The sequence below is a fragment of the Elgaria multicarinata genome, chromosome 4, assembly GCF_023053635.1.
Source record: "Elgaria multicarinata webbii isolate HBS135686 ecotype San Diego chromosome 4, rElgMul1.1.pri, whole genome shotgun sequence".
NCBI lineage: Eukaryota > Metazoa > Chordata > Lepidosauria > Squamata > Anguidae > Elgaria > Elgaria multicarinata.
In genome coordinates this window covers 95434298-95460497 of record NC_086174.1, presented here as the reverse complement: position 1 = coordinate 95460497, position 26200 = coordinate 95434298, and the positions used below count along the sequence as shown (strand labels likewise).

Genomic DNA, 26200 nt, shown 5'->3' with positions numbered 1-26200 from the left:
AAGTGCCGATTGGCTACTTATTCTTCTTGCCAAACCTCCTCCGAAGACCCGAGGTGAAATTAGTAGCAAGAAGGCATGTAATTGACCAAGTCACGTGTGTGCAGGGGCCCTGAAACTGAGGGAGAGCACACAAAAAAAAAAAAAAAAAAAAAAACCGGGGGTGGGGGGAGGAGGAGGAGAGAGAAGCAAGAGGGAAAACATATTAGACTATGCGAGCGAAACTAGTGATCGTTCAAAATCGAGATGTTCAGCTGATTCAAAAGAACACTTCTAGCCAGCAACAGGGAACTTTGCGCCTCGCCACTTTGGAACATAGGGCGAGTAGGGCAACATGGCCGAAGGTTATTTTCACCCCCATTGTTTTTTCTGGGTTGGTGTGTGTTTGCCTCTTCTTCCTTTTTTCACACGTTCCACCTTTTTATTTTAAGTAACACTGGAAGGAAGAGGGGGGAAAGATCATTAAAAAATAAAAAAGCAAAAGGGGAGTTCTACCGATGGGGGAAGAACCCCTATTGTGGGCGAGATCTCCCAAATGCTTCGAACCGCCCACTCCACACCGTCAACTTGAAAAGCTTTCAGAGGGGGCTTTTGTTCGAATTGTTCCTCTGATTGAGTAAGCAGTTGTGGTGGGGGGCTCAAGAAACTTTTGTACACCTGCCCCCTCCCTCTACTCAACTCTAGATTAAAGTGATTCCGGAGTGGAAGAAAGGGAGGGGGGGCTTGGTGGAGGAAGAGAGAAAAAGAGGATCAGCACAGTTGGAAAATAACACACGGCGCTCGCTCGCTGCTGTTGTATGGGCCGTTCCAAATTGTTGTGCAATCCCTTTCTCGCTCGGCCGCCCCTCCTCTCTCCCTCCCTCCCTCCGTCCCTCCCTCCTTTCCCCGCCTGGCCAGCCAAGATTCATTCGCCTGCGAATTCCTCTGGGGAGGGATGGGATCGGTGCTCAACCAGCAGTACCCAAGTAAAGTATCGCTTTCTGGGGTGGTTTATGTGGCTGAAAGATGGAGTTAAAGGGCAGAATCGCACGTATGTACAGAACAATGTGGGTTGGGCTGCTGTGTGTGGGGGTGTGTGTAAAATAAAAACCAGTGAATGAGTCACAGCAGATACTGCCTTTCCCTCGATAATGCCCCTTAAGGGTTCCTTTAAAAAGAAAAAAGGAAAAGTAATGTTATTTCTTCCCTCCACGATCTTAGTGTGTTTATGTGTTTTTGTGGGTAGGAAATGCGGGGGGGGGGGGGGGCGTTGGGTTGATTTCGTAATGTTTGTACGTGCGTGCATGTGTTTTGTGTCGTTCTTGTACAACCGCCAAGGAGATGTTATTAGAATTTAATTCTCTGCCTTTTTGTATGTGTGTGTGTGTTTGTGTACGTATTTTCTTGTTTTTTCCACCATCCTTCTCCAAATCAGCGGGGGCGCGTAAAGGTGGAGATGAGCCCGGGAAATTGCCGGAACAAGAAGAGGAGGAGGAGGAGGAGGAATCCCAGGTTTTGCATGGAACAGGCCATTGCAAGTGGTTTAATGTGCGAATGGGATTCGGATTTATTTCCATGATTAACCGCGAGGGAAGCCCCTTGGAGTCTCCGGTTGATGTCTTTGTACACCAAGTAAGCACGTTTTTGTTGTTTTAAGTTCCCATCTTACCCCTTTTCTCTAAAGCCACATTTCCCAGCTTACTTTAACAATGCCTTAGTTGCATGTAATCTATAAAACAACAATTATATCTACCACCCTGCACAGATATTTGGGGCCCTTCTCTTTAAAACCAGTTTCAGATAGCATTTCTGTTTGCTATCCAAACCCCCTAAATATCAGTGGGTTGATTGGTCCTTTACCAAAAAGAAAAAAGTGCACCCTCTCAACAGGTTTTTTTGTTTGCTCTCTTTCTCTTTCTGTGTGACTTCCATTTTAGTTGTTTTTCATCCATTCATCATCTTAATAGATTATTCTTTGCTAAAGTGAGTCTAGAAAAAAGCCAGAAACTTAAGTGACATGCAGGCAGTGTAATTGTGTACATACTTACCTGAGAGTAAGCCCCATTAAACACAAAGAGGCACATGCACGGGATTGTGCTAATAACTTCCTACCTTGAAAAATCATCACTACTCTTTTATCTTTTTAAAACCTAAAATTAGTGCTGTAGTTCTTTATTATGATTATGTTTGGTTGAAATGGTGTTGATTGTTTTGTTTATATTATCCAAATGAGAAATACCTCACAATATCATTTGTGTGTGTTGGGGTGAAGTTCTCAGTTTGGAAAATATATTCTGTAGGATGACTCTCTCTTTATGGATACAGAGCTTAGAAGCTACATTGTAAGAGGTAGATACTGACTTACATATGTGTTTGTATATTGACAGTAATGGTTAAAACCTGACAAATAGTATGTAACTGGCACATGCAGTGCGTGTTCTTCAACCTTTCTCTTTTATTCGTTGAGAAGACCTAGAACCCAGCAATTAAAATCTGAATTGTACTGTTTACTTTCTAGATTCTTATTATATAAAACTCGAGTATTTTTTGAGCTAGTCTTAGAATGAAAGACACCCAAACAGATGCATATTTAGTGAAAAGTTCCACTGATTTTAGCAGAGAACTTAATTCCATGTATAAGTGCTTAAGATTGGATCCAATGTATCTGCAAAGCACTGTTAATGTTTGGGTTTTGGCTATATGCGAACAACTAAAGACAGATAAAGTTTTGTAATATGGTGGTCTCTTTTTTTAGCAAAATGTGATAATATTTTCTGTTAGGTTTAGTTTTTATCTGTTCCTTGGAAGCCTGGTTTGGTCAAAGCACTCTGCATGTTTGTGTGTGGTATCCATTTTGTAGAATATATTTATACTAGAACTGATGTAAGGTAACTGAAAACCAAGAACTTAATGACTTCAATTCTGAAAGCACTTACTATGACAATAGTTCCACTGAGTTCAGTGGAACTACCCTGGAAAAAATGACTTGCAAATTGCTGTTGCTCCTCCCCAAGAGAATATTTATCTTACCTTTTTTCATCTTGGGACATTGGCTTATCTAACTTTAAAATTGGGTAATAATGAGAGCACTGGACCATTTCTCATATTACTAAGAAGTGTGGATTCTGCTGGACCTGTGTGTTCTGGTTTCAATGATAATATTTCCACTGCCGTTCACATGATGGACCACCTCTTTGGCATGAGGAACTGCAGTGGCAAGACTAGAAACCAAAATCCTACCTTTTTGTAATGTTCTTTCCCATGCATGTATATTCCTTTTTGGATTTTGAACACTGTATTAATAGCTACAGTGTAACATGTGGCGTATCAGGAAACAGAATTTAGTTATATATGGGACCTGGATATTGGTAAACAATTTCAAACTGATTGTGTAAAAATCTAAATATTTGTTTCTAAATAGACTGAATTTTATATCCCACCTTACCTAAGCCTCAAAGCAGGTGCTACTTTTATCTCAAATATTCTCTTAAAAATTCAGTAGGCAATTCTTTGTTAAGCCCGTTTTACAGATGTGGAGCTTAGATATGTACTGTGCTCATACATGCATGCCCATCATTTAATGGCTGCAACAGTTATGGCTTCCATAAGTGAAAGTTTGATCATAGATCAAATGTCAGAAATATTTATTTATTTATTTATTTATTGCATTTCTATACCTTTCACTAGCCGAAGTTGTCTGGGTGGTTCACAAAAGTTAAAACTATCAGACACAAATCAAAGTATAAAACAAGTAACAGTATAAATGCACAATAAAAAAATACTATATAAAAGCACAACCAGGGTAAAAATGAGCAGCAACACAGAGACTTATACAAATTTAAAATACAGACTTAAACAGCATGGTTAAAAGACTATGCTAAACTGTTAATACTGGGAATATAAGAAGGTCTTTACCTGGCTTCAAAAAGAATATAACGTAGGTGCCAGGCAAACTTCTCTAAGGCACTTATTCTACAGCTGGGGTGCCACAGTAGAGAAGGCCCTCCTCCTGGTAGCCACCTGCCTCACTTCCTTTGGCAGGGGCTCATGGAGAAGGACCCCTGAAGATGTTCTTAGCATTTGGGCAGGCACATATGGGAGGAGGCGTTCCTTGAGATAACCTGGCCCCAAGCCATTTAGGGCTTTGAATGTTAATACCAGCACTTTGAATCGGGCCAGACCTGGACTGGCAACCAGTGAAGCTGAGAAAGGACTGGCAAAATGTGGTCTCGTTGGCCAGTCCCTGTTAACAGTCTGGCTGCCCTGTTTTGTACCAGCTGAAGTTTCTGGACCGTTTTCAAAGGCAGACCCATGTATAACGCATTGCAGTAATCCAGATAAGAGGTTTTATATAACTTTAAGATGTTTTGTATAACTTTAACCACAGCTCTCTGCACAGGAGGAGCTCTTTCTCTCTCTCAGTCACACACGTGCACACACACACACACCTCTGTGTCTTGATTCTCAAGAGGTGTAAGTGAATATGTGAATTACCTGAATGATGTGACACCCAGTAATTCCATGGTAAGAGTACCAATTGAACCCGATTATCTGAGATTCAAATGTAGTGCTCTGTCCACTGAACCATGGTGGCTGTGAAGATTAAGGTAAGTTAATAAACCTGTGAGAGATGAATGACATTAATCTCTCTGGGACAGATGATTATAGCAGGGATGAGCATCACATGGCCCATAGGCTACATGCAGCCCCCATTGTCCCCTGCCAAGCCACCAATAAAAAAGGGGGAAATTATTATTATTATTATTATTATTATTTATTTATTTATATAGCACCATCAATGTACATGGTACTGTACAGCGTAAAACAGTAAATTAGTGGTTTGCCACCAGATTTTGGGTGTAAACTGCTGTGGATGCTTAGAGCATACAACTTTAGCTTTAAAGCAAGCTAAATTTGTCAATTGAAAGTGTCCCTGGTACCTCTGTAGCAGCTACAAAGGCTTAGAACAGATGAATTTAGCTTGTTTTCAAGCTAAATTTGTCTTCCCTAAGGTTCCATAGCAGTTTGTTGCTGAAATTCTGTGGGAACTGCTACTTTCTTTACCTTTTGGGAAGGTGATTGTGAGAGTGTTGCCCGGAGAGTGTGTGGTGGGGGAAGGAATTGGATCTCAGTCCACCCAATGTTGCCCACCTCTGGATTATAGTATTCAGTAAGCAAGAACAAATAATTTGACTGGTGCACATAAGAGAGATATCAAGCTATTTACTAAAATGTAATTGTATTTCAGTAATATATATGTGCTTTTAATACATTCATCTTGGATTTCTAACATGAAAAATAACATCTCATGAATACTTTCTAAAATGTGAGCATTTGTGAATGATCATAATGGATTGTTTTCATGATAAAGTATTTTGATCTGTGCTATTTGAGTGTGAAGTTTGGTTTCAGTAAAATACTTAATAGATTGATACATTTATTTTCACATGTGTTTTGCAATGTGTGTATAAGCATTAATACATTAATTGCATATAATAGCTTGTGTAATTTTAATTTGGTTTTGTCAACTAAAGAACAGATGGGTACAACTGGAAATAATGTCCTTGTATCTCTTGAGGAAGGCTGGGTGTGTAATTTGTCTGCATGATTTGGACAAAACCACATTTATTTGTACTGAGAGAATGATATTTTGTTAATGATCACTCAGAGTAGAGTTTGAGTACTGGTTGTTGTTGAATTGTGAGTTGCTGTTGAATCATGGGTTGTCATTATGTGCAAACCCTGCACTATGGTTTAAGTATGGGTTGTTAATCATGAACAACCCAGAGTTCATAACCCAACAACAAATCATGGGTTCTCTTCCTGAGTCATTTATGGATAACAACCCATAGTTAAACCATAGTGCAAGGTTCATATTTAATGACATCTCATGATTCAATGACAAACCATACTAAACCCATATTCTAGGTTGTTACATGCAAGCCAGGCCAATGTGTTAAATCAGTCAAAACCAAGGTAATCCAGTATGGTAAATGATAATTGGTACATATGTATGTGGGTGTTGTTGTTTTTTTAAAAAAGATAGCTATAATGAAAAAAAAGTTCAGTTTTTTGCCTATGTATTAGGAATTAATTGTGGGTCCATGGTTCTTAACGTAGTTGATGAATCTCCTAAAGAGTCTGCTGAGTGATATTATTTCTTCACAAAAGAGTAATGGGCATGCCAATTTCTAGCATCTCTTTATCAATATTTAGGGTTGGGACAATAGGATGTTGGCTTTCTGGTTATCTTGCTTTTTGTTTGACAGTAAGACCTACTGATGTTAGTTGAACTTAGTTCTCTGCCATGGATTTATTTTTTAATGGAAAAAATGTGAATTTTAAATTTTGTGTGGCAGAGTTGCTTCTATGCATACTTTTTAGGTACCTCGAGATCCACACAGTCATTTTTTCTGTCATATATAGATTATAGAACTAAATAACGGCACATCAATGAGAAAATTTTGAAGTTTAGTCAATAAGTTTCTTACATGGAAAACTGTGTGTAGCATTGTTGGCTGGTTAAAGATTTTGATTTTAATTGTCTGACTTCTAACTGACTTATCAATAAAGGCTATTGAGGCGTGTGTGTGTGTGTGTGTGTGTGTGTGTTTCTGTGATAGCACTCCTGTTGTGAAATGCCCTAGGCAGAATTACTAGCCCAGCACGTAGTTTGCATTTTTGGAGTTAGGCAAAATCCTTTTCTTTTTTAAAATTCTCCCAGGCTTTTAAGGAGCTTTTTAATGGATTTTGAGGCTTTGGCTTTTTAAAGTTTTAAGACATGTCTGTGTTTAATCATATTGCTCCATCTTTGTTAAATGGTTTATGCTATCATTATATTTTCATTCATATTGCATTTTCATGTACACCATTCAGAGAACTTTGAAATAGAGCAGCATAAAAATACCTTAAATGATTGATTAAGGCTGCAGTCCTGTACATAACTACCTTGTGAGTAAAGCTCATTGAGCTAAGTGTGACTTCTCAAGGTAGACATCGAGCAGGGGGTTGGACTCGATGGCCTTATAGGCCCCTTTCAACTCCAGTATTATATGATTCTATGACATGCACAGGATTGCACTCTAATGGTTAAAGCCCTACTGAGAATTTTGAAGGGAAGGGGCAGCTTTCCTTTTCTGAAAGCTAATTTACAATTTATAACACAAGAAAGTGACTGCTATTTATAACACATGAAAGTGAATAAAAGTGGCTCAAGGCCCAAAAGTATTGTGGAATATGTAGATTTAAAATATTGATATCTATTACAATTGAACACTTCACACTGAAATTCTAAGCACATTTATTCAGAACTAAGTCTTATTGGGTTGGATTGTAAGGAACTCTCTGTCATTGATCCAGGAAATAGGGCAGGAAGTGATTTTCTATGGTTTTCCTTTCTCCTCTAGTCTTTCTCCCTCCACCTCCCATGCTGTTCCAGAGTTTTCCTACATCCTTCAGAGCAGATTTCCATGGGCGCAGAGAGTGCAGGGCAAGTGGAAATCTGCAAAAATCACCCCCTTCTATTAGCAGAAGTAGAAGTGCTGCTTCTATGAGCAGAGCTCTACTTATGAAATCTAGTATCCAGCCCACCTTGATGGGTCTTACCCCCTAGTAAGTATTCTTAACCTGCAATTGAAGCCTTGATTACTTATAGTACTTTTGGGAGAAAAGAGAACAATATGCTCACTTTAGATGATAAATGGATGGAAGAGCAATGTTTAAATTTCCATTGATCAAATTTAGTGTAGAGTGGAAAACTTAAATGTTTTACAAAGACCTAGAGATTTTTGTTTGTTTTCATCCCTGATGTTTAATTAGGCTGCAACATTTTAATCTGCAGTTAAAGATAATAGGGTTGTATCCAGTTGTGTCCTTCTGTCCAGTAATTTTTGCTGATTTCCTCCTTCTATATGCAGCCTCCTATTCCCCTCAAGTCTTCTCTAAAGGGTTGGGGGGATCCTCCGGAACAGCAGGGGAGGTAGTGCAGGAGGACTGCAGAAGAAAGGGAATTTGTGAAAATTACCTCCCTCCCATTTCCTTTCATGGAAACCTCTGTTGATCACAGAGCCTTCTGTGAGCAGAAGTCCACAATTGGATACAACGCTTAGTAACTAATTGTACCAATTTATTTGTTTAAACCTTGTAGACTTAGCTTGCTTTTACATTATAAGTCATACAAATGCGGGTCTCTGGTATCCTGGAATTTTTGCTAAAATTGCACAAACATACATATAGCGATTCTATTGTAATATCTCACGGAATCAAAGAAGATAAGAATTTACTAAATTGAGACATAGCTTTATGCCTCATTTCTGAACATATTTACATAGACCTCAGTCTGACTGTTTTTTGGTGTAATTTAGAATGACTTCAGACATTCTAAAGAGGTGGTGAGAAACAGTTGAGACAAGTGAGTTATATTTCACTTTTTGCCTCTCTTCTGAGGCAACAGTTGGAGAGAAGTTGCATGAGGTTAATGTCCCAACTGTTGCCACAGCTTGTACACTTCCCCTCAAATTTCCTTTCAAAATATTACTCTGGAAGAGAGAGAATGCAACATGTTTGACTCTCCACTTCTTAAAATGATCCTACAAATGTACTCAGGGTCACTTCACATTAGAATCCTAGTTCAATTCTTTTTTTCAATTTAAGATGCTTTCTTTCAATTCACATATTGGTATTTTGGCACCTTGGATTTGGCTGAGTGGCGGCATAAAAATGCTTAAATAAATAAATAAATAAAATATCGAAGGCTCCTAAATGTGAAGCAAATGATTCAATTTCAAAACTAACCTGACTCAAACAAAACCTTAGTTTGGACTTGCCTTGGGTTTAGGTGTCTCTTTACCCTCTTTCTTCACAGAAGGTGAGGAGACTCAACTGCAGTTTTCATTTCATCAGAATAATGGGAAATAGTTTGAGTAGTTGATTAGGATATACAACTGTAGATTTTTCCATTAGAACTAGGGTCTCCTGCTCTCCAGAGCAATATTGTAACCAGCCTTTGTAGTCTTCCAATGGCTCAGCCCATGACAATTGCTCCCACAGCATCACATCCAGTGATCCCACCACATAGCCTGGAGAGGCCTTATGTGGAACTGTAGGAGCGCATTTGTCACATACACAAGAGCTCCCAGGATTTACTCTGGTATGGATTACTAGAAGTAGGGCCAGCAAGAACCACACTGCACTGAAGGCAATGCAGTACTATAGTATAAAAATGATGATTACTTGACTATGGAAGGGAGTATGGAAGTAGAGAATTGGCTGTCCCCCATGCTGTTGTCATTCAGGCACCAGTTAAAGATGTGTTTATTGGTACAGACTTTTGGGATATAGGCAAGTATTTTCTCTGTTTCCTGATATTGTAGTAAGAGTTTTTATTGTATTTTGTATTTGCACTTCTAGAGTTGTGATTGTAACGGTGTTTATGCACTGTATTGTTTTTATATGGGTTGTTAGACACCCTGGACTCCTTGCAAGGAAGGATGGGATACAAAATGATTAATGAATATTGCCTGGAACAGTGGTGTCTGCCAGGTGATTGTCTGGTTTATCCCATATACTTTGTATTGTATCACCATTCATGATATCCAGCCACACCTACTCTTTCTTTGGCTGGTGAATTGCTGCTGGTGCTTTACATAGAACACCATATTGTTTTTGCTTGTTTGTTATATTTCTGTAACCCCATCTGCCAAATAGCTGAAGGTCTCTGGGTAGTTGACAAAATAAATAGCCAATCTCCATTCTTCCTGCAGTGCATAGTGGTCTCAACAAACCCTGAATCCTCATTACATATGGTTGTGTGCCTTCCATGGTGACCATGGGTAATGGGGATTCAGGGTTTTATTCTCAAGAGGGACCCTGATAAATGGCTATAGCATCAAAGGAAGGCAGCAGGTGCACAAATGACCAACTCTCATGAAAATGATGCAGGATTCTTTTAAGGCCCTGATACTGAAATAAATATACATTAAATCATCTAATGAGGATTAATTGGACAGCAACTCTGGGTCTAGCAGCCAAAGTGATTCCATCTCCACAGCGTATGTTAAAGTTGCTGAAGTTTAAAAGCACATTGTTAGCTCTTGGGATTGACCTGGCAGACTGCCATGAGATGAGCTACTGTATATTCTGCTCTTGTGCTTCCTTTGCTGCTCTTAACTGAGTTTCCTGGGTATGAAAAGCATATATTTTGAAGGGGGAAAAGATAGTGTTTAAAAGATAGTGTTTACGCCAATTGGCGGAATAGGACATTCTTTTAAGGATATATTTCTGCTGCTTCTGCTTTTGTTATAAATTATTTGTTTACCTTTTGTAACATTTTAGAATACAAATGCAGTTAAAACATTGTAGCCATAATTTGGGTTCCACTGTACCAACAGGGTCTGGGGAGGTTGAGCTGTTGGGACACACACACCCTTGTTGATGGTCCAGCAGCAAAATTGTTGGCAAAATGAAGGCTCAGTGTCTTTGAAGTTACCATTTCAAAAGTTCTGCTTTTAAAAAATGAATTTTTAAAATTAATTTGTTGAGTGAGGGGGCGTTTTTGAATAAATGTCAGCTTGCAAAATTGCATATAGAGTGCAGTTACAAATGGTCACTTTCTACTTTCATTTCCAATTATTTTCCATTTTAAGGTCCTCTACTGAGCATCATGTGAATTTTTAGAAAGCTGGCATCATAGTTTCTGTGCCACTAAGTTCTTCCATTTTTTAATCTTAATTATAAATTAAGATAATTTCAAAATATATGTCTGAACAGTTTAGCACTGACCTATGCTGCTGACCTGCTTTAAAAAAATTGTCAGTTTGCAAAGGAAAAAAAAGTTCTCAAAAATATTTCTGAGCATAAAAACGGAGATATATTTATTATGCCTTTTGAAAAGGTAACAGGAAATGAATGTTTATAAGCTGGTGCTTCATAGACATGGAGCAAAAAATGAGTCAAAATCATTTTATGACTCGGCTACTCTTCCAAAATGTTGTCACTGGGCAACTCAGTATCCAGTTTACTTAAATATAGAACTTCTGTTTATTTATTTATTTTATTACATTTATATACCGTCCCACAGCCGAAGCTCTCTGGGCGGTTTACAACAATTTAAAATAGTAAACATTAAAAGTTTACAATTTTTTTAAAAAAAACATAAACAGAATAAAAACAACCGTATCCATTTAAAAACAACAATTCTGGGGTCCATTAAAAACAAACTTAACATTGTTAAATGCTGTTAACATGCCTGGGAGAAGAGAAAAGTCTTGACCTGGCGCCAAAAAGATAACAATGTTGGTGTCAGGCGAGCCTCCCTTGTTGCCATCCTCCAAGCTTCCCTCGGAGTAGGCACTCGGAGGAGGACCTTAGATGTTGAGCGCAGTGTACGGGTAGGTTCATGTCGGGAGAGGCGTTCCATCAGGTATTGCAGTCCCAAGCCATGTAGGGCTTTATAGGTTAAAACCAGCACCTTGAATTGGGCTCGGAAACATATAGGCAGCCAATGCAAGCGGGCCAGAATCGGTGTTATATGCTCAAACCTCCCTGTTCCAGCTATCAATCTGGCCGCCGCATTTTGCACAAGCTGTAGCTTCTGGACCGTCTTCAAAGGCTGCCCCATGGAGAGGGCATTGCAGTAATCTAATTTGGAAGTTACCAAAGTATGGACAACTGAAGCTAGGTTATCCCTGTCCAGATAGGGGCGTAGCTGGGCCACCAACCAGAGTTGGTAGAAAGCACTCTGTGCCACCGAGGCCACTTGAGCCTCAAGTGACAAAGATGGTTCTAGGAGAACCCCCAAGCTACGAACCTGCTCCTTCAGGGGGAGTGCAACCCCATCCAGAACCGGTTGAACGCCCCCCATCCAATCAGAGGAACCAAAATCAAAATCATGGCTACAAGGTACCAAATATTTCCCACTCCTAAACTATTGGTATAAAGTACGTTATAATAAGTGTACAGTTTTATGTTTAAGAATTTACAGCTTTATCTACAGATTAAGTTACTATTTTTACTGTGAATCAAAGCACACTTACTTAGAAGTAAATTTCATTGGAATGAATTGGCTTATACATCAGACTTTTAAGTTATTTTTAATAAAAGGAAAAAAGATAACTTTGTAGGTTTTTAGTTTGCTTTTTTAAGACAATTATTTGGTTTTTTCCTATTAAAGTTTGCTGTAGTTCTCCATGAAACCCTTGTGTAGAATTATTGTTAATCCATCCATAATTTGGAATCCAACAAAAATCTGAGAACGTATGATTCAGTTAGTTAAGGAAGTTTTCTAACAAATTTTCTAAAGAAAAATGTCGCTTGATCTTTTAATTAAGAACACAGTATTAAGCAATATTTATTTTATCACATTTAACTTAAGTTGCTTTTTGAGGTGTGTGTGTTTTTAATCTGAAAGTTCTTTCTGGTGATAATTACACTTTTTCCTTATTAAGACCTTTTTGTTTTATAAACTACTATTGTAGTATTTCTTGCCAGGTTTTTAAGATGTTGTTTCTTTTTTGTTGCATGCCACTTACAGCCTCCTATATTGTTATGATATGGACAATGCGCACAATAAAGTGTAGATTCCTAATTTGATCAAGAGGAAAAATATTAACCTGGAGTCCTAAACTACTCTCTTGCATGCATCTTGCACTGAACACAGTCTTATTGCCCTCTAATGACCCTGATCTAAAAACATCACCTACAGAAAGAGATTCCACTATGGCAGGGCTATATAACAAGTTAGTGCATAAGGTGGGAGAACCTGTATCCAGAGATGGAGTAATGCATCCACAATGTAAGGTGTTATTTGATGCAGGGCACAAAGCTCTTTATTGTGCTTGTGGTGAAATTTTTGCACTTAGAGCCAGGGTGGTGTGGTGGTTCGAATGTTGGACTGGGAGTCGGGAGAACCGAGTTCTATTCCCCACTCGGCCATAGAAGCTCACTCGGTGATTTTGGACCAGTCACAGACTTTCAGCCCAACCTACCTAATAGGGTTGTTGTAAGGATAAAATGGAGAGGAGGAGGATTAATTATGCCACTTTGGGTTCCTTGGAGGAAAAAAGGCAGGATATAAATGTGATAAATAGGTTCTGAATAATAGCTTATGGGTTTATAAATAAATAAAAATATGTTTTAAGTACAATTAATGTAGCATTTCAAGCATATTAACTTTTATCTTAAATAATGTTCAGGTGAATGCTTTCTCTCTCTCAAAAATTATCTTCAATTTGCTATAAAAAAACTAAGAATAATATACTTTATATTTTAATGTGGGTTTCTAATTTTAACACACTTCTAACTGATCAGTATTGACAATTGTGCTGTATATAGTATATGAGATATTTGCAGCGCAGTTACTATAATTGTAGATTGGTGTAGTTGAAGATTCAGAGAAAGATGAGTTAACTAAGGAATGAAACAAAAAACCTGTCAACTTCCAGGAATGTTTAAACCTTTAATTTGACAGCACTTGATACTATAACAAGAACATTGCTGATTGATATATACTTTCATTAATGTTTCAGATAGGAAGGGAAAAAGTTTCTCATAAAGCATCTTACCTTACTCCAATAAGAGAACTGTAGTCATCTTAATTATTCCCAGATATACAACTAGACAGCTTTTAGGTATTTGATTTCTGTTTTTAATAAGCTAAAGCACTTTGGTTGTGTATAGTTCATGAATATGTTTTTGAAAACCAAAAAAATTAAACTACCCATTGCATTTCTGTCACTAGTTTGTTTCGTTTTCATGACCTAATTGTACAAGTTCTTAGCTCAAAGGGCTTTTGAGATTTTGCTGGCTAATATCATCAATAACTTATTGGCTCATACACTGCCCTTATAAAGCATTTACTGTGCAGTAATCTTATATAAGAATATGGTAATGTAAGGATTATTACTTGAGATCTACCAGACCAATTTTGTTCATTTTTGTTTTAAACTGAAGATTGGGCAGTGTAAGAAGAAAAATTTTGGAAGTTTGGAAAAGTTCAAAGCTCGAGCTTTAATAGCCAAACAGTATGTTAACAAGAATAGCCTCTTTTCCAGAAGCAAAAACAGCCTTTCTTGCTGTTGCCATGTTAACAAATGAAGCCTGTGTGCCAGAAACAAAGATGACAGCTTTCTCTCTTCCTCTGTCCATTAAAAATGCAAAGCCCAGAATCAAGGGCCCTAGATGCTGTGTGTGCACAGAAAAGGCATCCCCTGATGAGAGGTTAATGAGGGAAAACTTTATTGATATAAAAATAAATAAAATGTGGAAGAACAAGGCATCAGTGAATTACATAGTGGGGCTGTCACCTTACTCAGATAAGGCAAATGCGGGATCCTGGAGGTGACATGTTGCCATGGAATGTGGTTGCCATGGAAACCCTTTAGGCCTTACTCTGCCCCCTCTCTTCCCCACCAATACCCCCTCAGTAAAAGAAATAAATGGCAATAATGTCCATTGGAATGTATAGAAAGTGCCCCCCTCCGCAGTGCCCCTGATCTCATTGTCCTATCTTTAAATAACACCCCCCACAAGAAGGGGCTCTTCCCCTCTATCTCTCAGAAGGTGCCCTTGCACCCACATCCAACCATCTTTTTCTGTCCACCCACCCACCACGAGAAAAGAGAAGCCCCCTTTTGCCCTTTCCTTTTGGTTTTGGGATCTTGGATCCAAATGGTTTTGGGATCTTGGATCCCCGCACATTTTTTTGCTGCTAACCCAACTTATTTTTATTATAACTTGCTGAAGGCAAGTGCGCAGGCTGGGAAGCAGCAGCCTACACGAAAGTGCCACCTCCTCCTCGCTCTCCTCCAGCCTGGTCACATTGCAGGCTCAGAACAGGCCAGTCTGGGCCAAGCCATTGCTTCTTCCCCAGAGTCAGGACTGCTTCATCCGCATCATTTCCTGCTACAGTGACTTAAAAAGTACAACTCCTTTCAGCCTTCGCAATGGGTGGGATTTTCTTATCTCCCAGTTACTACCCAGAATTCCAATTTGCAGTATGTTTTGTCCTCAGACTACTAGCACCCATGTTGACATGGGAGTTCCTCTACAGACAGTCTGTTCTATAATATGAAACTGTGTGCATAAGCTGGTACGAAATTATATCTGTACAGAGCAATTTTTACTACCTTTGACCACTTGACAGGGTTAGGATGGGATGATTATTATTATCATTATTACATTTATTTATATCCCACCTTTCCCCCAAAACTGGGACTCAAGGCAGCTTTACAAATTAAAACACGTACAGTTAAAACAAATAGAAATATACAAAAATTAAAACAACTTAACAAGCTACAATATTAAAACATTTAAAAACATTTAAAATAATTTAAAATATGAATATATATATATATATATATATATATATATATATTTAAAAATATAGTATATAAACAGTGCATAAACATAGGTCCAGGCTACTGCCCCAAAGGCCAGCTGGACCAAAACCGTTTTAGCCTGCCTCCAGAAACACACCAGGGAGGGAGCCAGTCCAGCTTCCCTGGGAAGGGAGTTCCAGAGCCCTGGGGCAGCCACCGAGAAGGCCCTCTCCCACGTTCCCATCAAGCATGCCTGTGATGGTGGTGGGACAGAGAGAAGCGCCTCCCCTGAAGATCTCAGAGGATGTGCAGGCTCGTAAGGAAGAATACGGTCTTTCAAATCACCTGGACCTGAGCTGTATAGGGCTTTATAGGTCATAACCAGCACTTTGAATTGTGCCCAGAAACAGACTGGAAGCCAGTGGAGCTGTTTTACCAGGGGAGTTGGGTGCTCCCTGTAACCAGCCCCAGTCAACACTCTGGCTGAAGGTCTTTGGACCAGCTGAGGTTTTTGAACACTCTTTAAGGCAGTACCACATAGAGTGCATTACAGTAACCCAATCAGGATGTGACTAAGGCATGTTTCACCATGGCCAGGTCAGACATCTCTAGGAATGAGCACAGCAGGCGCACTAGCTATAACTGTGTAAATGCACTCCTGGGCACTGCTGAAACCTGAGCATCCAGGCTCAGGATTGAATCCAGGAGTACACCCAAGTTGCAAACCTGTGTCTTCAGGGGAAGTGCAACCCCATCCAGCACAAGCTGAATCCCTATTCCCTGATCTTCCTTACAACTGGCCAGGAGCACCTCTGACTTGCCTGGATTAAGCTTTAATTTGTTTGCCCTGATCCAGTCTATTACTGCTGACAGACACCAGTTTAGCACTGAAACAGCTGTCTTGGAATCGGGTGGAAAGGTGAAGTAGAGTTACAACTAGCAGAGAGGTATTTTTCCACATGAATGGAGAATCCATTCCAGAGACCTAAACTTACACCCTGTGGAAAGCTCCACACAAGTACATTTACTTCCATTGGTGTTCTTCCAACCACCAGTATTATTTATTTATTTATTGCACTTATATACTGCTCCCATAGCCAGGGCTCTCTGGGCGGTTTACAGAAATTCTAAAATTAAGATAAAAATGAGTATACAAAATTTAAAATTCTAAAACACAGAACATACACACATAAAGCATTAAAAACCGTTAAAAAAACTAAACATGTGGGTGATTAAGATGTGCCGCCATATGCCTGGGCAAAGAGGAAAGTCTTAACCTGGCACCGGAAAGATAGCAGCGTTGGTGCCAGGTGAGCCTCGTCAGGGAGATCATTCCATAGTCTGGGGGCCACCACCGAAAAGGCCCTCTCCCTCGTTGCCACACTCCGAGCCTCTCTCAGAGTAGGCACCCGGAGGAGGACCTTAGATGTTGAACGTAGTGACTGGGTATATTCACGTCGGGAGAGGCGTTCCATCAGGTATTGTGGTCCCAAGCCGTGTAAGGCTTTATAGGTCAAAACCAACACCTTGAATTGGGCTCAGAAACATACAGGCAGCATACAGTAGGCAGTGGAAGGCCTTGAAATAGGACATTCTGGGGAGGGGAGGGGATGGAGATAGCCTTAATTTACTGGATCCAAAGCCCCTTCAACTTGGGTGGCTCCAGGATAATGCCCCTTTCAATACCAGTCTGGAGCTGATGTATCTCGTTGCCCTTCCACCTAACAAAATTATGTCAGTAATTTTGAAAAAAAGCATTTTAGCAAACAAGGTAAGCTTACACCTCCCCCATACATATAGATACCCACATCTCCTACCCTTGTTGGCTTATGCCACCAGTTCTTTGGTATTGGCTTCACACCCAGCCCTTAAGATTGTGCTGTTAGTCTGTACTTTGCCTAAATAGTACAAGACAGATGGGCCAGGTTGTGAAGAGATGTTCCATGAATGTGAGGAGATTGTGAGTAGCTCCAAAGGGATCTCTCCAAACTGGGAGAATAGGCATCCAAATGGCAAATTTGAGTGAAATTCACTTCTACAAAATGTAGTGATAGCCACCAATTTAAAAGGGGGTTGAATAAATTTCTGGAGGAGAAGGCTATCAGTGGCTACTAGTCCTGATGGCTATGTGATACCTCCAGTATCGGAAGCAGTAAGCCTATATACAGTTGCTGTTGCACCCGTGCCCTGCTTGTGGGTTCCTGGTCGACAGCTTGCCTGGTTGCCCACTGTGTGAACAGGGTGCTGGACTAATGACCCCTTGGTCTGATCCTGCATGGTTCTTCTTAGGGTCTGTCCATATTTCTCAAATGGGGTTATGTTGCTTCTCCATTCATGTAAGTGGGATTTCTGCCAACTCCATCTGCAGCCCATGCACCATTCTGAAGGGTTCTCCAACTCTGAGGAGTAGATTTTTTGAAGGTTCAGGTGCAGAGGGAATGTGGGAAATGTATGTTCCATGAATGTGAACTCTGTTCCATTCATGAAATAAAAAATAAGAATCCAAGCCATTGTCTTTCTCTGGGATACATGAGCTTTGGAATATTTTCCAGTTCTGGGATAGGTCTATAGTCAAAGCCTTCATGGGTGGGAGGGTGTTGTTGTACCCATGTCCTGCTTGTGGGTTCGTGGTCGACAGCTGGTTGGCCACTGTGTGAACAGAGTGCTGGACTAGATGGACCTTTGGTTTGATCTGGCATGGCTCTTATTAGATTGTTTACGTGCTAATTAGTTTGATAAATTAGAAGTGCAGTCCTATGCATGTTTAGACAGGAAAAAAAGTTGTACAACTCCCAGTATACAACAGCTAGCCAGTCTGGGAATCCTGGGAATTGCAGGACTTTTTTTCTATTTAAACATTTATAGGATTGTGCCCTAGGTTGCACAGAAAAGCTTCCCCTCTTTCCTCCCAGTGGAAGGAATAGATTTAAAACAAAATAAGGGCATCAGCCAACCAAAGTTACACACTTTCAAGTATCATTGATCTTTCACTGAAATCAAATCAGTGGGACTTCAAAATTATCTGATTGAAATCAATGGGACTTGAAAGTGTTATCAAGTCCCCTATCATTAAAAAAAATCAATTGCTTTAATGGTGGGAATTGTTTTGTGCAATTTGATTTAACAAACGTGACTGGCAAGTGAGCCTACAAATAACAGGGTATCAGCTACATAAACTTACTCAGAATTTGAGAGGTAGTTTTGGGTTTTTCTGCAGGGGAAAAGAGTTGGAGTTCCCACACGTATTCCAGTTTCTTTCCCTTGTAACTTTTGCTGGAGTTGTCTTAAACAGTTTGGGTGTGCACCTAGACCTGGGCTAGAAGCTAACTGAGAAAATCCAGGCTGTGATTAAATTCAACAGTGCAGTGTGTGACTCTGATTAGAAAGTAGAATGTTAATGTAGTCTAGAATCTGAGACCACCATGATTTTTGACCTAACATAATGGGGTTTAATATTTTGTCTGACTGTGATGACAGTGATATTCTATAATATTCTAAGCACAATTTGCTTATCCATGCCGGATCAAAGTGAAACTGTACTTAAAGATATACATATGCACAAGCACTATGCAGGTGTTCACCTGCAGGTGATCGAGAGGGCAGTTGCCTTCCAACTCCAAACAGTCTTGGATGCTACAGATTTTCTAGACCCATTTCAAACCGACAGAGCAAGATACAGAGTTGAGACCGCTATGGTCGCCTTAGTGGATGATCTTCACATGAATATTGATGGGGAGTGTGTTCCTGCTGGTACTTTTGGATCTCTCAGCAGCTTTCGATACCATCAACATTATTATTATTATTATTATTATTATTATTATTATTATTATTATTATTATTATTATTTGCAGTTGCATACCACCCCATAGCCGAAGCTCTCTGGGTGGTTCGCATAGTATCCTTCTGGAATGCCTGAGGGGTTTGGGAATTGGGGGCACTGTGCTTTAGTGGTTCTGGTCCTACCTCTCAGGTAGGTTCCAGATGGTGATGCTTGGGGATAGCTGCTTCTCAAAAAAGGAGCTGTTGTATGACATACCACAAGGCACCAACACTGCTTAACATCTACATGAAACCGCTGGGAGAGATGATCCGGAGGCATGGAGCAGGATGCTATCATTATACTGATGATACCCAAATATATTTCTCTATGCCTTCAATAACAGCATCAGCTAAAGATAGTGTGTCTCCTGTGAATGCTTGGAGGCAGTAATGGGCTGGATGAGGGAAAATAAACTGAAGCTGAATCCAGATAGATGCGATGGCCAGGAGTGCCTACTATCAGCTTCGGCTGTTACTCCAACTGCACCCTTTCTAGAGTTGGAAGACCTAAAGATGGTAGTGCACATGCTGGTAACCTCAAGGCTTGACTTCTGTAATGTGCTACCATTGTACCTAGTTCGGAAACTTCAGCTAGTTCAAAATCTGGCAACCAGGTTGGTCGCTGGTACATCTTGGGGTGACCATCCTACATCAATATTAAAATCACTCCACTGGCTGCCAGTTAGTTTCCAGGTAAAGTACAAAGTGTGGGTCATTACCTTTAAAGCCCTTACATGGTTTGGGTCCAGGTTACCTATGGGATCACCTTCCTTGTACAACCCGCCTCGTACACTCAGGTCTTCTGGGGAGAATTTACTTCAGTCAGGCAAAACTATGCTGACAACTGTTACCCAGAGGACCTTTTCTTCTGTCACCCCCAGACTGTGGAATGGCCTGCCAGTGGAGATTTGTCAACATTCTCTCCAAGTTTAAGACAGACATAAATACTAATCTCTTCCAGCAGGCCTACCCAGATGAATTTTAAACCTAAGAATTTTAAGATTCCTTAATTGTTATTTTAATATTGTATTAGTTTTATATGTTCTTTTAATTAGTTTATGATTTATAATAATAAATTTATTATTATTAATTAGTTTTATGCAATTGATTTATATTGTAGTTGTATTAATGTTGTTCCCTGCCTCTATCCAAAGGGAGAAGTGGGTAAGAAATATTTTTTTTATTATCATTACATTATTATTCGCATGTAGGGCAAAAGTGGGGAGGGGGATGTGGGTGCACTTGTAAACCCTGCCCCCAACATCCCTGTTCTCCTGGCTATCATTTGAGCATGAAGCCTGCAAAGGGCTGTATAAGTACATTCAGCTAAATGCTTTTGCAGAGATTCCCCGATTGCGTACATTGATAGATACACACCCACCCACACATATAACATTTTGAAATTGAAGTGAAATATGTGGTCCTGAAGTGATTGCACAGTGACATGTTATCTAGTGGATTGAATTATCATATAAAATATGCAATTTATTCTGAACCTGTTGATTTTAGAGTATGTATTTCCCCCCCTCACCTGGCAATTTGAAACCACTAGAGCAGCTTTGGATAAAACATCCTGTTTCCAATAGTAGCTGGCCACAATTAGGGCATGAAATGTTCCCAGCAGCTCACATTCAGAACTTGGAAGTTCCTTTTTGATCATGGTAGCTAATACCAGTGTGGTGTATTGGTTAGTGTGTTGGACGGGGACTTGGGAGATCCCGGTTCTAGTTCCCACTCAGCCATGAAGTTTACTGGGTGACTTTAGTCCAGTCACTAACTGTCAGCCTAACCTACCTCACAGGGCTGTTGTTGTGAGGATAAAAATGGAGAGGAGGAGGATCATGTAGACTGCCTTGGGTTCCTTAGAGGAAAGGGGGGATATAAATGTAATAAATACACAACTGCTGATTCTTCATCTTCCCATTAATTGGTCTGACTCTCAGGAAAGTAGGATATATTTTATCTCTGGATCTGATTATTTGAATACACACACTGCATATTTTGCACAAAAAGGCCAATGTGACTCTTCTTTAGTGCTGGCATAACAGCATGGTTTCAGATGTACTGTGGGTAAATCTGTATGCTGGCATAATAGCTAGGTAGAACTGTGTCTTGGGAAATAACCAGAAAAACCAGAGTTTGTGTTCAGGCGAATTGTGTGTTGATCAGTGTTCCTTCATACTCACTGTAACCAGTGTGGATTGATTTAAATTACTACTATTTAAATCAAGTTTGTAAACCAGTTGTTCCACTATACGGCTCAGCCTTCCCCAACATGGTGACTTCCATATGTTTTGGAGTGCAATTCCCATGATCCTCAGTCAGTATGGCTCTTTGGCATGCTGGCTGGGGATGATGGGAATTGTAGTTCAACAGATCTGGACAGTGCCTTGCTGGGGAAGGCTAATGTAACTTTCCTATTTTTAAGCAGGCATGCATATTGACCGGTTAATAACAATTCAAGCATACTTGTTTGCAACATAACAGACCATTTATACAACCTCACAGCATAATCTATAATCTTGGGTATATGGTCCATGTGCATTTAAGAATTTGCTACTTTGGGGGGAAAGTTGGCATTTGTGAAACTAACGGATTTCTGTTTGTCTCTCTGTAAGAAAGTATGGACATTAGCGACTTTACTTAGCAGACAACTAAATGCTGAAAACTTTCCATAAGCAGGGTCTCATTACTAGGAAGAACAGGATTTTATGGAAAGTAAGGACACAATTCAGCCAAAGTTAAACATGTTTGGCTCCTTATGAAGTGTCTGGGAAAGTTATATTGCTTAACTTTAGTTGTATTGTTCTCTGAATCTCCATGCTGTCTTATTTGCCAGTCATAAATATCCATAATTTGCCATAATGCATGATCTGTCCCTCAACAACTCTTGTCCCTCTTGGTTGTTAAGGGACAAACAACCCAGAACTGAATCCATGGTTCCTTGTTGGGTTAAAAAGTCTGGGTTTGGACACTGCATCAAGCAATCCAAGAATGGGGCATTCCTGGGTTGTTTAAGAACCCAGATGAAAGCGGAAGTGGTGTGTGGGTAGGAGGAACCACATTCACTCACTCACATGTGGCCCCTACAATTAATGGCTTAAATAACCTATGAATTTCCATTACAGGCAAACCAGGTCACTGTCTCACCTGCTTTCCCTTTTTCCTTCATTCGTTGTAGAGTAGGGTTTAGATTCTAGGTTGTATGTGCCACGGCAGCTTTAGGAAATAGGTACTTTACCTTAAGCGTGCTTACAATTGCAGCTTTACCATGAAGTAAATGTTATTGAAGTTGGTGAACTTTGCTTGCAAGGTATCCTGTTTGTGTTCATATAATAATGATATTGGTGCTTTTTTTATAGGTACATCTGTTTTGGGTTGGTCTTTTCCCCCACCCCCTTGTTTTATGTAGCTTTGTTAAAGCATGCTAGCAAATTAGCAAGGTTGCTCTACCCTCTTTATTACATTGCCATTTCAGGAACCCTCACTTGATTATTATTTTTTTTAAAAAATTAAATTCTTTGCTGTCTAAGTCCTTTGGCATTTGTGCAAAGTCAGCACTGGAGTTCTCACCCAGCCAGTGTTGCTTGTAACACACAAACACACACACACACACACACCAATTGAAAAAGTAGTTTGGCTATCCCCTGGTCAGCAAGGCTTCCCTTCCTCCATTTCATGGAAATAGGATATCTCAGTACTATTGCTGAATCAGGGCTCCTACATGTAGTGCTAAGCATTATGTCAGGTTTTTAAAAATAATATTAATCTGGAAATATCCCTATAAAACCTTCTCCTATTTAACTTCCATGTGGTGATGGTTTAAAAAATACTTATTTTAAATGTCTGCAATTGAAAACAAAACTCACAATACATGACTGAACCTTAGTGGTTACTGTAGTAAGGATACAAACTTTCCAAGTGCTGAGTTGAAAATGGAATCCCCATCAGCCTGGCTAGCTCTTTCCTCCCCAGCTCTACTCCAGATTTTTAATGGGGAGGAATTTGCACCCTTTTGGCTCAGGTTACAGATCCTGTTGGTCAGAACAGGGAAGTTGAAAGTTCACTTCCTTAGGCATAGGCATTTATAACCCATTCCTCTGCTGGTTGTCAGAATTGTGCTTGCAATTGACATAGAAAGATCAATACTCTCCTTTTATTATTTATTTATTTCATTTTTATACCACCCAATAGCTGAAGTTCTCTGGGCAGTTTACAAAAATTAAAACCTCGAAAAGCATAATAAAACAACCAACAGTCTAAAAACACAATTACAAAATGCAATATAAAAAGCACAACCAGGATATTAGTCTTATTGATGTGATTCCCATTGTTCTAAACAACAACCTCAAAACACAACGCCTTCTCATTCATATGACCACAAATGCATCTGAAACATGTGTAAATGTTTGTGTGCCTTTCTTTTTAAAAGTCATTTGAATGTAAGCCCTATTTATATTGTGGAACATGATGGATTTGCAGAACTTTTCTTTATTGTTGTAAATTATTATTATTGGGATATTATCTCAATAGATAGAAAGTTATAACAGGATTTGGAGACCTGGATTCAAGATGTCTCTCCGCCATGGACCTATTTTTTTGCCTCGAGCTTCATTTTCTTTGTATAAAATAATGACCTACCCAGGAGCTGAGCTTTATAGGGTGGTTGGGAATTTGTATAACATAAGGATGGCAAAGCACATTGATACCTTCCCTCGACAGTAACTCCTGTAAAGCATTTTTCCAATTCTGCATGGAGTATTAATAGGTAATTCATAAGCTTCTTAATTTGACATGTTTCCAGGATTTAACAATACTGGACATAATATAGCAGAAGTTAAACAGCATAAATATCCCCTTAATTTCAATAGGACAGATGTATACATCTGTTTAACTCTACCATTGAAGTCAGTCGGTGGTTTCATATGATCGCAACCCACCTAATTTCATATGTAGCAACCCACCTAATTACCTTAATTACTCTCGCAAGATGCAGATTGTCATGACATCCAAACTTGGTAAGAGTAGGTGGCAGGGTGATTTTGATATCAACCTGCAACCCTAAAACAAGACAGGGTTTTGGGATGTCCTCACCACCCACCATCACTGGGTTTGGACACCATGACATAATTACTCAGCGAGGGAAATTATGGTAATTAGGCTGCATGTGACATGCACAAACAGTGCAGGAATATAAGCCACAGTGGCTTATTTTCCCTCATCAATCATGCAAATCTGGTGTGTCTCCACATTATTAACTTTAGTTGGATCATGTCCTTCATTTTATAATGAAAGCATAGTTTTAAGAAAATTGCCTCAGTGAGGAGAAGCAGTGAGAATTTTTAATATATCTCCTTTTCTTAATCTTTGTTCAAATAGAAACTTTTGTTTACAAGATGCGCTATTAAAGCCACAAATAGTTCAAACTGAACCCAGATTAATACACTGCCCAATGTTTCGTTGTTATCTCTGCATCCCAAACATAGCCTTGGAGCAAAACCTTTTGGACCACATGTCTGTCTGGTTATCTGGTTATCAGATACTCCTATTTATTTAAGAAGCCTTTGAAGCATACATGGGGTTAGAAGGGGGAAAGAGAGGGTGTTTTTTTTTAAAAAAAAAAAAAGTTTTTAAAAATGGCAGCACAAGTTGAGGTGACTCTCAAAAGCAAAGAGGCTTTGTTTGGAAATGATGAATTGATGTCCCAACCAAAGTCTTTGATTGTAGCTCTGGCTTTAGATAAAATGCCTGAATAATTGCTCTTGCAGTGGGTCTGGGGAAGATGCAGTTTCACTTTTTTTTTTAAAGGAAAAAAATGGGTGCATTCAAAAGGTTAAAGTGGGGCCTCCCGTTAAGATTAACTCTCAGCCCCATTATAGCTCTTTGGCATGCAGGCCCCACCCTTGAATAGCCCTGTGCCGCTAATACCATGCCTTTGTTTCTTTTGCTGGAAGAGTGTTTTTAAAATATCCCCTCCCCCAGAAAGGAAAGAAAACAGCTCTTTCCCTTTCAGTGCCTTTGGTCATGTGACTTCCCTTTTTCCGTGAGTCATGGCTAGGGGTGGAAGGTGAATCAGAGAATGATTCAGAGATCAGAAATCCTATTTTGACATTTATAACAAATTCGGGCTGACCTTAATTGATGTTTATCTTGAAATACTAGCACATTCTGAGAGTGAGAGAGAGGGGAAGAGAGAGAAGGAATCTATTTCTTTCATTTTAATAAGGCTTAAGCTGTAGAACTCAATAAGATAGTTCAAAGTGGGAGGGAAGGGAAACCCTGCCCAAATAATTGCAATTCTTTCAAGTATGCGCATTAGTGTGGGGATGGGGCAGGGAGGCAGGAGAAGAAATGCTTCCTGTTCTGGATACCTTTGAGGTTACTGAATGCTACCATATTTTCTTAGAATGTTCATGGGGTCTGCAATGGGGGAGGAGCACCCACCCACCTAGCTTCTGTGCGGTGTGTGTGAGTTGGGGATGGCTTTTATGTCAGGCTGAAAATGAAGACAAACACATTTCAACAACAACATTGCAGCCTCTGAATCTTCTTTTTTGCTTGTTTATGCAACTGGAGGATTTCATTACTTTACAAAACAAGACCATACAAATCAAGTTATTTGCTTGCGTACTTAAATTGTTTTTTCTTCTACAAGGACATTGGTGTAGCAGTTTAGAATCCTATTTGGTTGGTTTGCTGTTGTCTGTTTTTCGTTTCTCTGTTTTCTTTTCTTTAAGAGGATTTGATCATATTTCAACATGAAAACAGTGAAGGCTCTCTGCCAGAAAAGTCTACATGGTGGTGGTGGTTGCTGCTGCTGCTGTTTTTAGGTTTGTTTGTTTTGGTTTTGAAGATCTTATCCTGAATGATAGAACTAATTGGATTGATTAATTTAGCTTGATTGTCTAAATGTTTCCTCTAAGTTAATTAGTAGTCAAGTGAATAAGGTGTTTTAGATTGTGCCATGAAATTATTTTAGACTTAAATAATATGTTGAACATTTTGTTATAAATATTTTTCCCCAGTCCAGCAAAAAGCCTTCTCCAACCTAGTTCCCTCCAAATGTTTTGGACTACAAGTCTCAAGTCTAC

General features: G+C 39.5%; 1 protein-coding gene across 1 annotated transcript in view; it reads left to right on the top strand.

Annotated features, from left to right (window-relative positions):
• The first annotated feature begins 331 nt into the window (after positions 1-331).
• LIN28B (lin-28 homolog B) overlaps positions 332-26200 on the top strand; it is an 85354-nt gene continuing 59485 nt past the window's right edge. The window contains exons 1-2 of the mRNA XM_063125757.1: positions 332-341; positions 1412-1608. Of these exons, the coding sequence (XP_062981827.1) occupies positions 332-341; positions 1412-1608 (207 nt within the window). The remainder of the gene's footprint in view (positions 342-1411; positions 1609-26200) is intronic.